Here is an 11,153-nt window from a genome sequence, read left to right on the forward strand (position 1 = left end):
CCAGAAAATGACTTTATGAAAAATGGAATCCATGCCTGTCTTCTACAAATTGTAGTTTAGAGCTCAGCTAATAGTTCAAATGGTTAACCACACAGGAAAGCACCAAGCCCAAGTGGCTTCTCCCCCTAATTAGTTCTTTGTGCCTTGGCTCCACCCACCCCTGTCAATCTTTGGCAATCTGAAGAAAACTAGAGGGCAGGGCTGACAGGTGCCTGTTCCAAGTAATCCCTATGAATCCCTGCTTCTGTATCTGGAGAGCACCCCTCTTCTCAGATTATAGAACTGAAGGCAGGATGGATTAAAGGATTCCTGCTTCCTAGTCTCAGACTCTTGGGTCTAAAACGGAGTGTTCCCGGCACCTGGGTGGCTCAGTTGGTTAAGCATCTGACTCTTGAATTCAGCTCAAGTCATGATCTCACGATTTGTGAGATAGAACCTCTTGTCTAGGTCTGGCATTCGGTGTGGAGCCTGCTTGGGGTTCTCTCCTCTCTGCCCCTCCTCCCCTCTCTCTCTCAGGATAAACTTTAAAAAAGTCTTTGAATGGAGTCTCTTTAAAGAGGAGGAAAGGGAAAAAAATGTCACTTCAGGTTAGAAGGTCGTGCAGAGTTGGAAAGAACCTGACCCAGCCCTCTTTGTTTTACAGCTCAGGGAACTGCAAAAATGGGGTGATTGAGCCAGGGCTGGAGCTCCAGTTTTTTAGTTAGTCCAAGCATCCTTTGTGCCACAAAGAGTATCTCTCAGGATCAGGACTTGTGAGATAAAGTAGCACTATCCTTCAAGAGACAGAAATGCATGGTGCTGAAAAGCATGGACCCAGATGCCATCCAGACCACTGGATAAAAGTTTCAGCTCCACCAACTACCAGTAGAGTGATGGGTAAGCTGCTTAATCTCTTAGTTTCCTCACCTGTAACATAGGGATAATAATAATAGCTATCACAGAAGGCTGTTGTCAGAATGTAATGTAAAGACCTTAGAGGGGCGCCTGGGTGGCTCAGTTGGCTAAGCCTCCGACTTCGGCTCAGGTCATGATCTCACTCACGTTCGTTGGTTTGAGCTCCACATCTGTGCTGGCAGCTCAGAGCCTGGAGCCTGCTTCTGATTCTGTGTCTCCCTCTCTCTCTCTCTCTCTCTGCTCCTCCCCTGCTCATGCTCTGTCTCTCTCTGTCTCAAAATAAATAAAAACATTAAAAAAAATAAGACCTTAGAATAGTGTCTGGCACATAGTAGTTGTGAGCTACTGTTATTAAGGAGCAACCGAGTCATTCAGGTCTTTTCCACCTAATCACATACCTAGAATCTTTAGGTAAAGGGGAGACTCATTATTCTTATGGCCCTCCATGCCAGGAATTATTTCTGGAGCACCTGTAACAGTTTCTGATTCTGTTCCCCTACAAGACACTGGATATTTGGAATCTTCCTGAGAAGGAGCCTTGTGTGGGCCTTTGGGCTTTCCCACCATCTTTCCTCCCCCAGGGCTTTTCCACTGATCCCCAGGTGTGCCCTAGAGAATAGGAGATCATAGCTGGCCTTATCCAAAGCAAGAAATCCAGGCAGGAGGTGGATGCTGGATGTACAGCAGCTCCAGCGACTTGTTGTTCCGCACTGGCTGTATTTTGATTAGGTTTCTTTTTATTTCCTCCTTTTTTTTTTTTTTTTTTTTTTTTTTAGAGAAAGCATGAGCAGGGGGAGGGGGAGAGAGAGAGTGGGAGAGAATCCCAAGTAGACTCTGCACCAACAGTGCAGGGCCCAACATGGGGCTCAAACTCATGAATCAGGAGATCATGACCTGAGCTGAAACCATCGTATGCTTAACCTACTGAGCCACCCAGGCAGCCCTTTAATCTTTCTTTTTAATGTGTATTTATTTATTTGTGAGGGAGACCTCACGCTCACATGATTGGGGGAGGGGCAGAGATAAGAATCCGAAGCAGGCTCCCAGCCGTGAACACAGAGAGCCGACTTGGGGCTGCATCCACCAACCATGAGATCATGACCTGAGCCAAGTGGATGCTTAACCTACTGAGCCACGCAGGCACCTTATATGTCCTTCATAATATTTTTTAAATGTTTTTATTTATTTTTTGAGAGAGAGAGAGAGAGAGAGAGAGAGAGAGAGAGAGAGAGCAAGAGAGAGCATGAGCAGGGGAGGGTCAGAGAGAGAGGGAGACACAGAATCCGAAGACAGGCTCCAGGCTCTGAGCTAGCTGTCAGCACAGAGTCGGGCACGGGGCTCGAACCCACAAACTGTGAGATCATGACCTGAGCCGAAGTCGGACACTTAACTGACTGAGCCACCCAGGCGCCCCCCTTCATAATCTTGATCAATATTCAGATCCGTTATCCCAGGGGGAGTGAATGAGGGCTGGGACTTCCCTGGAACACATCTGGCCATCAATTCCAACAAATCCCAGAAGACTTAGAAATCAGGCTGGGTCTAAAATTTGATTGCCAAAGGCCTATAGCAGCCGCCTCTCCTTGAACCTGGTGTTCCCATGGGGTCACTCCCCCACCCAGTCTTTAGGCTGCGTTCTGCCCTGCTCCATGGAATCCTCTCTAAAGGGGTGAAATGCCTACAGTGCCAACGTTTTAGGTTCTCAAGTGGTCATTACAGCCATTAAGAACAACAGTAACATCAGAGCCCCCTGTCCAGTTCTCTTGAGCTGCCCTGGGCCATCCTAGGCCCTCATCCAAGGGCTGAGAAGACTCCCTCAAAGCATCTTCCGGGACTTCTCTCCAGAAGGGGCTGGACGTGCAGTCCCGCGGGCCGGGACCGCCAGCCAGGACAGGCTAAATTGGGAGTGCGACTACAGCAGGAATATGGCATGAAGGCACCTAATCTTGTGCGGCTGCTGGCTGTGCGGTCTCGGAACCTGAGTATGCCCGGCCCACCCGAGGCACGGAGGGCGGGAAGGAGTGCCCACAATCCTCGTGTACACACTCAATTACTTTTGACAGTTTTCTTCGGCCAGCGATCTGGCAGCGGCAGCGCAGAGTCAGCTGCGCTCAACTTTCCCGCCGCTGGAGGGGCGGGGCAACTCTGGCCCCGCCCCCGCCACAGGTCCCGCCTCCGCAGGTTGATGGCAGCGGCAGCTGGGACTGCAGCGACGCCGGGCCCCGGAGAGCCGCAAGCGGCGGCCGGAGCGCTCAGCCGAACACCGGGACCCCAGACGCCGCGGACACCAGGAGGCAGTTCCGGCGCCCTGACGCCTCCCTCGACCCCGAGCGCACCCCTAACTCCCACTGCAGAGGAGTCGCAGCGGGAGCTTCCCTCGGCCCACTCAGGACCAGGTACCCCCCCCCCCTCCACGCACCGCCACCGCAGCCAGCGGCGCGGGCGGGGTCTCCGGAGGGACTGAGGTCTGCGCCCCCTCCCCCGCGCCGCCAAATTCGGTCCCGGGCGGGGCGGACTTGGTGTCTATATTTGGCCGGATAGCGGCCCGCGCGCCTGCAGGGCACCGACACCTCGTCTCCCAAGAACGCAGTGCTGGGGCAGGAGGCCGGAGGAGGGTGCGGGGAGGCCGGGCCTCAGGCCTGGGGCTGCAGAAGCGGCGTGAAGGGCACGGGGATGCCCGGGGCTGGGGAGGGGCAGGAGTCTGGTGGCTGGGACTTTGGAAAAGCTCCCCTGAGTTCCCTGAGGAAGAGCATAGCAGAAACCCAGACTGGAGAAAAGGATCTTCACCCTCCCCACTTCACCCTCCCCACTCCTGCAAATCTGGCCATAGCCCTGAAGGTTGAGGACCCCACCCCAGGAGAGTTGAGTAGGAGACAGGACCCATAGGAGAAGCGGAACCAAAGTGTGGTAGGCAAAAGCCAGACCATAGTTAGGACCTCTTGGAGAAGCCAGTGAAGAGAAGCATGGAAAGAGGAGAGATCCACCTTACACTGTGTCCCCCAACAGGATGAGAGGAAACTGATGAAAACAGTAGCAGGAAAGACTCAAGTTAGCTGACAGGAGGAACTTCTTGGCAAAATTTTAGAAAAAGACAAAAGCCCATCTGCCTGAACTATGTTAGAGATGCAGGTTTAGAAATCTTGGAGGGCTACAATCTTAACCCCGTGGTTGGCCTTGAGCCAAGATCCCACAACCATGGCCTCTACTTCTGGGCAAGGGGCTGCTGGGAGATAAACCACTTCCTGAAGAGATGCTCATCCAAGGCTGCCAGCAGGAGGGCAGCCTGGCATGGATGTTCCTCCCAAACCACTTCAACTTCCAGGAGGTTTTCAGGCCCAAACTCCACTGTCCCTTGCCTGAGTCTCAAAGAAGTCGGGCCCCAAATCCTAGCCTCTTGAATTAAGCAGCACTTTATAGGTGTCAAAGACCTCTCCCATACTTTAGTCACCTGGAAGACAGCTCCCTGCTTCTAGGACCTGACTTGTGGCTAGATAACCCTTCTCACTTGCCACCCTCTCCCGACTCTTCCTCCCTCCCACAGCTCACAGGACTAAGGACCAAAGGCATTTCTGGGCACTGAGATCCTACATTTCTACCCACAGCCATGAGCCGGCGTGTGGTTCGGCAGAGCAAGTTCCGCCATGTGTTTGGGCAGGCAGCAAAGGCTGACCAGTCCTATGAGGATATCCGTGTGTCCAAAGTCACGTGGGACAGCTCCTTCTGTGCCGTCAACCCCAAATTCCTGGCCATTATTGTGGAGGCTGGAGGTGGAGGTGCCTTCATTGTCCTGCCTCTGGCCAAGGTGAGGGATGAAGGGAAGAAAGCAGGGGGAAGACACTGCCTGTGGCCCCTGAGGACCCCTCCTTCAGTCAGCAGGGCAGTATGTATCCACTGCCTCTCCCTGTTCCCCAAGCCCTTAGGGACCAACTGGGAGGCTCCCTCACCCTGCCCAGAGCAGCAGCATCACAGTGCCCTGCACCCACTCATAGCGCATCCCTCTCTCCATGCAGCACCCTATTGCCAGCAGGGACCAGAAAGGTGCTATGAAGATAGTTGGGAAGCAGTGGAGCCAGGGCCTGGCCCAGATTCTGTTTCCATCCTTCCTAATGCCACATCCCACATATTTTGGGTATGGGATCTTTCTCCCCAGAGCAGGGTGATAGTTGGTTTAAATCATACCCCAGAGTGGCACACTGAGGACAGAGTCAAGCTCTTTCCAAAGAGTCCCTGGCCACCTCCCCACTGTGGTTCTTACAGTGAGAAAGAATGAGAACGAAGGGCAGGGGGACATGACACATAAGGCCAGAGCCCTCCCTACCCCAGAGATGGAGGCCAGGTAATGACTGCCACCTATGCTGGGTAGCCTCAAACCTCTTGGAAATCTCTACCCCCAGGATGGCCATCCCAAGTCATGACCTTGACCTGGATCTGGCCCCTACACCTTGTTAAGAGAGGCTCCACAGGTGGCAGGGTCAGAAAGAAGCCTGACAATAGCCAGTGACTCACTTAGGGACAATGCAGACACCATCCAAGGACACCATCCCCAGGGCTCAAATTTCAAGCTGGAGCCACCTCCTTACCCAGTACAACTGCCATTCCAATGCTACATGGCCACCCCTCTCCCCTAGTGCCTGGACTGGACTGATGCCAGCCCCTGCAAAGGCCTCAGAGCCCCCATAAAAAGCCCGGAAGGACCAAAAGTAGATGAGCACCAGCTCAGACACTAGGAGTGGCTGCTGCTTGTGGTTCCAAGCTCAAACCAGTGACAAGGGGGAGACCTGCCAAGGGTGGCAAGGAAAGAGTTATTGGCCACTGCATTCCAAATTACCTCACCTTGACCTCTTCTACCACGGGCTTCCTACAGACATTCTAACTGGGAGAACAGACCCAAGAACAATTTCCTCCAAGTAGATATTTTTGCAAGAGCTCTGGACTGAGAGCTCAAGTATTGGCTCAACCAGTATCTTGCTCTGTGTCTTTGGCTAAGTTATTACCTCTCTGTCTCTGATTTCCCAATATTAATGACTTCAACTCTGCCTTCAGTGAAGTACAGGAAGTAGTTAGATGGGATTGAAGGTGCAGAAAGGGGTTCACAAAGAGAAAATAGGTGATAGAGTACTGAGATGTAAACAGGTCCACTGCCTACCCCAAAAAAACACACAGGAAAGTGTCCCTATAGCTCCCTCTCTGACCCCTCCAGACAGGACGAGTGGATAAGAACTACCCACTGGTCACTGGGCACACTGCTCCAGTGCTGGACATTGATTGGTGCCCACATAATGACAACGTCATTGCCAGTGCCTCAGACGACACCACGGTCATGGTAGGAGCCACATGGATGCTCGGGGCAGTTGGGCAGGGGAAGGGGGGAAGGCTGCCTCACCTGTGCTAGGGAAGGTGGTAAAAGAGGTGCTAGGTCCCAGGGCCCTACCCTGCCCAGCTCCCAGGCTATATTTAACCACATGCCCACCCGCTCCCAGAATGCACTTCTTAGGACTAATTATAGCCATGGCCAACTTGAGGCCTGAAGAGCAAGGGGGCAGTGCTCTGAAGTCTCCCTGCTGGGGTGTATAGAGAGGTCTCTGGAGAGCTGGCAGTGCCCCATCCTGGCCCCCAGCTGCTTCTGCCTGGGGCAGGCACCATTACATCTTGCCCTGCATTTGACCTTTGCCACTCAAGAGAGCCTGTAGAGTTGTGGGGTGGGGGGAGAGTGCAGAGTAAGGGACAAGTAGAGGGACAAGGCAGGCCCCTCATCCCACTTACCCTATACCTTTTCCTCCCCACCAGGTGTGGCAGATTCCAGACTATACCCCTATGCGCAACATTACAGAACCCATTATTACACTCGAGGGCCACTCCAAACGTGTGGGCATCCTCTGCTGGCACCCCACTGCCCGGAATGTTCTGCTCAGTGCAGGTCTGGGTGCCTGGGGAGGTGTCCCTACTGTAGATTGTGGGGGGCAGGCAAAGGCAGTACCCAAGTAATGGTGACTGGCTGCTCTGGGCAGGTGGTGACAATGTGATCATCATCTGGAATGTGGGCACTGGGGAGGTGCTCCTGAGTCTAGACGACATGCACCCGGACGTCATCCACAGCGTGTGCTGGAACAGCAATGGTAGCCTGCTAGCCACCACCTGCAAGGACAAGACCCTGCGCATTATCGACCCCCGCAAGGGCCAGGTGGTGGCGGTGAGTGCTTGGCATGGCCATCCCTCAGCCCCAACCCCAGGGACCAGCTGACAGACCCCTTTACCCTTAATCCTCTGAGCCCCTAGTCCCAGCTCTCACCTCCCCCACCCCAACCCCAGCCCGAGGCCGCCTTCCTCCCGGTGTCTGCAACCACAGTTCCCAGGCCTAAGTAAGCCCACAGTCCACAATTTTCTGCCCCACTCCTGTTCCCTCCGCTGCCCTGCATCTCAGAAGCTCAGAGCAGTGCTCTTCCAGTTGTAACTGAGCGGGCGAGAAGCTGCCAACTCTATCCTTCCGCCAGAACCTGCATGAAACCTCCCAGATCCCCCTCCTCTCGGCCAACACCCAGCGCCATCTTCCAGGGTCTGGAGCCGAACGCGGGCTCTCTGGCAGGCCCCTTTCTGCCCTAATCAACCCGCTGGGCGGCGGGGAGAGAGGAGACAACCCTAGCGCCTCGTTAGTCCCAGCTCGGTACCCTGGCAGGGCGGTGGCACCTGCCTCACCAGCCTCAATTTTACGCAGGGTGCGGGTGCACGGGGCACGTGCATGTCTGCGCGGAGGGCGTGGCCGGGACGGGGGCGGGCCGGCGGGTGCGCTAACCCACTAACCCCGCGAGCAGGAGCGAGCCCGGCCTCACGAGGGCGCCCGCCCGCTGCGGGCCGTCTTCACTGCAGACGGGAAGCTACTCAGCACCGGCTTCAGCAGGATGAGTGAGCGGCAACTCGCCCTCTGGGACCCGGTAGGCCAGGCCGCGCTCGGCAAATGCGCTCGCTCCTTCGCTGGGCCAGCCAGGAGCGCCCTCCCAGGCCGCGGCCGGTGCCCAAGAAGGCGGAAGCGGAGCGGGGAGCTCCTGTCTGGGAAAAGCCTCGCTGCGACCCCGGGGAGCCGGCAGACATCCCCTGCTTTAGGGATCAGCCTCTGAGGGCGCTTTAAGGCTCTGGATCTGCTGACAGGCCCGCACCTCCCGCTCTCTCCGGGCCCAGGCGCTCTCCAGGCCTGCAGCCAGCCAGGGCCCCCAGGAAGCTGAGTAGTCAGGCCATCTTTTGTCTCCAACCCCCACCCCCACCCCATCTCTCCCCCCAGCCCAAATCAGCGAGCTGGATGGTTGCTCGGCCCTTCAGGCTCCCCAGAGCAGGCAGCTGGGTGACGCCTCTCCCTGTCTCCCCCCTTCCCCCAGGAGAGGTTTGCGGCCCACGAGGGAATGAGGCCTATGCGGGCCGTCTTCACACGCCAGGGTCATATCTTCACTACGGGCTTCACCCGCATGAGCCAGCGAGAGCTGGGCCTGTGGGACCCGGTAACGCAGCTAGAAGCTTGGGGTGTGTGCCCCGGGGACTGGCATCACGGGAGAGGGGCCAGGCGCCCCCCACCCGCAGGGCATGCCCACCTAGACTGGGCTGGAGGCTGCTGCCCCGTTTGCAGCGCCTGCCATCCCCACACCCATCCCTCTGTCCAGTTTTGCTGCGTCGCCTGAAGGAGCCCACGCTGGCACCCCCACCTGGTGATGCCGAGTCCCTGGGGGTGGTTTGCAGTGACTGCATGCGGCGACGCAGGGGGTATATGTGCGGGGCGGGGGCTGGGAGTGAAGTGTCCAGAGGTGGGGCCTGGGGCTCTGTTCGCCAGAGCTGCCTTGGGAAACGCTTGGGGTGTTCGGAGTGGGTAGGAAGCGTAAAGGGGCTTCAGGGGATCCAGAAGTGGCACGTTGCTGGGGCAGGGCTGGTCACGCCTACTGTGCTCGGGCAGAACAATTTCGAGGAGCCAGTGGCCCTGCAGGAGATGGACACAAGCAACGGGGTCCTACTGCCCTTCTACGATCCCGACTCCAGCATCGTCTACCTCTGCGGCAAGGTGCTTGAGGGCCGGCGGGGAGTACAAGGGTTTGACAAGATGTTGAAAGCCCCGCCTGGGAGGTCTCTGAACCGATTGGTTTTGCAGGGCGACAGCAGTATTCGGTACTTTGAGATTACCGACGAACCACCTTTTGTGCATTACCTGAACACGTTCAGCAGCAAGGAGCCTCAGAGGGGCATGGGTTTCATGCCCAAGCGGGGCTTGGAAGTCAACAAGTGTGAGATCGCCCGGTCAGCGGCCTTTGCCCTTCTCCCTTATGTCTGTCCCCGATAGCATCCGGGAAAACGTAGGAGCTTGGGGGCGAGGGGGAGGGTGTCAAACAGGCTTGTTATGGTGTCAGCCCCAGCATTAACTAGCTTAACACTCTCTAAACTTCAGTTTCCTCATCTGTAAAATGATGATAAACACCCCATCAGAGATGTTTAACCAGCTGGACCAGTAATGTGTTTTCAAGTGCAGAGCATAACAGGGGCTCAGCAAAGTGTTGGTCTCCGATCCCAGGCAGAAAAGGGGGTGGGAGTCTGAGGGGGTGTTGAACCCGGCTCCCTTACAGGTTCTACAAGTTGCACGAAAGAAAATGTGAGCCCATCGTCATGACTGTGCCCCGCAAGGTGAGGGAACCAGGAGTGGGGTTGAGCAGAGAGGGCTCCGAGGCGGGAGGGAGTGGAGCAGACCTGGCACTCTGCTAACACTGTCCCCCTCTCTCCCCACGCCCGCAGTCAGACTTGTTCCAGGACGACCTATACCCCGATACGCCGGGCCCCGAGCCGGCCCTAGAAGCGGACGAATGGCTATCTGGCCAGGACGCCGACCCCGTACTCATTTCGTTGAGGGACGGTTACGTGCCTCCCAAGCACCGCGAGCTCCGGGTCACCAAGCGCAATATTCTGGACGCGCGCCCTCCCTCCGGCCCCCGCCGCAGCCAGTCGGCCAGTGACGCCCCCTTGTCGGTAAAATGCGGCCTTGCTCCGCCCCGGCCCAGTCTACACACACCCCCATACAGCCCCCTTCCTGATACAGCCTCTTCTCTCCTGTGCGCCCCAGCAGCAGCACACTCTAGAGACTCTGCTGGAGGAGATCAAGGCCCTTCGCGAGCAGGTGCAGGCCCAGGAGCAGCGCATCACGGCCCTGGAGAACATGCTGTGCGAGCTGGTGGACGGCACAGACTAGTGCAGCGCGCGGGGGGGAAGCTCCGCACCCCGGGGAGCCCTGCCGGCCGGGAGCACCCTCGGCCCCGCCCCAGCTCTCGGTCTGGAACTCCGGACCAGGGCAGGGGGGCGGGACTGGGAAGGGAACTCCGCCCCTCGCGGGAGTCCTGGACAAATAGAGCATCGCAGAGACTCGAGTCGCCTGGCACCCGCCGGGCTATGTGCCTCTTCCGAGACTCAGCAGGAGCTGGCCTTGGGAAACCCGGGGTGACGGGGACTTCAGCAATGGTGCTGCACGGCGAAGCGGTGTTCTCTCTGTCTCCCGGCCAGAGCAGGGGAAGTGCTTAGTATTAGCGCTATTCTTGGGGATATCAGGGAACTTGGGCTTGACCTCAGAGGGGTGGCAGCGATTCAACTGGGGGCTAAGTTACAGCGCTTCTCCTTCTAATCAGCTCTCGATTCCATTACCCTAAATGGTAAAACGAATGGGCGTCACACTAGCTCTGCAGACATACACAACCTGTTGGCTGTAGAGCCGAATCCACCGTCTACACCCAGCAGTCTGTGGCAGAGGTCTCTCTTCCTTTTTTTCACCCGCAGGGGAGAGGGCGGCTGCCTCACTGCACCCCCGCCGGAGAACTAATCAGAAAACTGGCATGGAAGCAGGTTCACACCCTCCTTCACGTCACCCCCCCCCCCCCCCCGGTTCGGCCCCCCCCCCGCCCCCAACCTTCTGCTGTGGCCTTGACTCTAGGTGGAAAACAAGACATACTGAATGAAATACTTTACTAAGTGCTCAGTCTGTGCCTCCTGCATGGGTGGGGGTTAGGGGGGTGAGACCCAGCCTCTGCAAACGCTATCCCCAGGCTTGTGGGGCAGGGGATGCTGACAAATGCTCAAGACCCACCAGGCATTCTTTTACCTCAAAACCCTCCCCACACTGAGGTTCAGAAAGGACCCCAAACCGCTATGTGGGCGTTCTTCCCTAGTAAAGCCAGCTAAGAAAAGCCTCGGGTTCGAAGCCTCTTTTATTTGTGCCTCAGAGTCAGACTGGTGCCCCTGGCATCAGG

At 56.7% G+C, this 11,153-nt stretch overlaps 1 protein-coding gene across 11 annotated transcripts; it reads left to right on the forward strand.

The window, feature by feature from the left end:
- Positions 1–3,078: 3,078 nt before the first annotated feature.
- Positions 3,079–11,085, forward strand: CORO6 (coronin 6). Of its 11 annotated transcripts, none has more exons than XM_029927249.1 (13): positions 3,079–3,290; positions 4,497–4,696; positions 6,095–6,217; positions 6,682–6,811; positions 6,903–7,084; positions 7,704–7,823; positions 8,262–8,381; positions 8,828–8,932; positions 9,020–9,165; positions 9,489–9,546; positions 9,655–9,885; positions 9,980–10,033; positions 10,684–11,085. In XM_029927249.1, exons 1-13 carry the CDS (start codon positions 3,080–3,082, stop codon positions 10,873–10,875), a joined length of 1,872 nt encoding a protein of 623 aa, XP_029783109.1. In that variant the 5' UTR covers position 3,079; the 3' UTR covers positions 10,876–11,085. The 11 variants fall into 11 exon arrangements, with proteins under 11 accessions (XP_029783109.1, XP_029783110.1, XP_029783112.1 ...); XM_029927250.1 differs by having other exon boundaries at positions 9,983–10,033; XM_029927255.1 differs by having other exon boundaries at positions 3,202–3,290; positions 4,436–4,696.
- Positions 11,086–11,153: the final 68 nt, after the last annotated feature.

The sequence above is a fragment of the Suricata suricatta genome, chromosome 17, assembly GCF_006229205.1.
Source record: "Suricata suricatta isolate VVHF042 chromosome 17, meerkat_22Aug2017_6uvM2_HiC, whole genome shotgun sequence".
Classification (NCBI taxonomy): Eukaryota; Metazoa; Chordata; class Mammalia; order Carnivora; family Herpestidae; genus Suricata; species Suricata suricatta.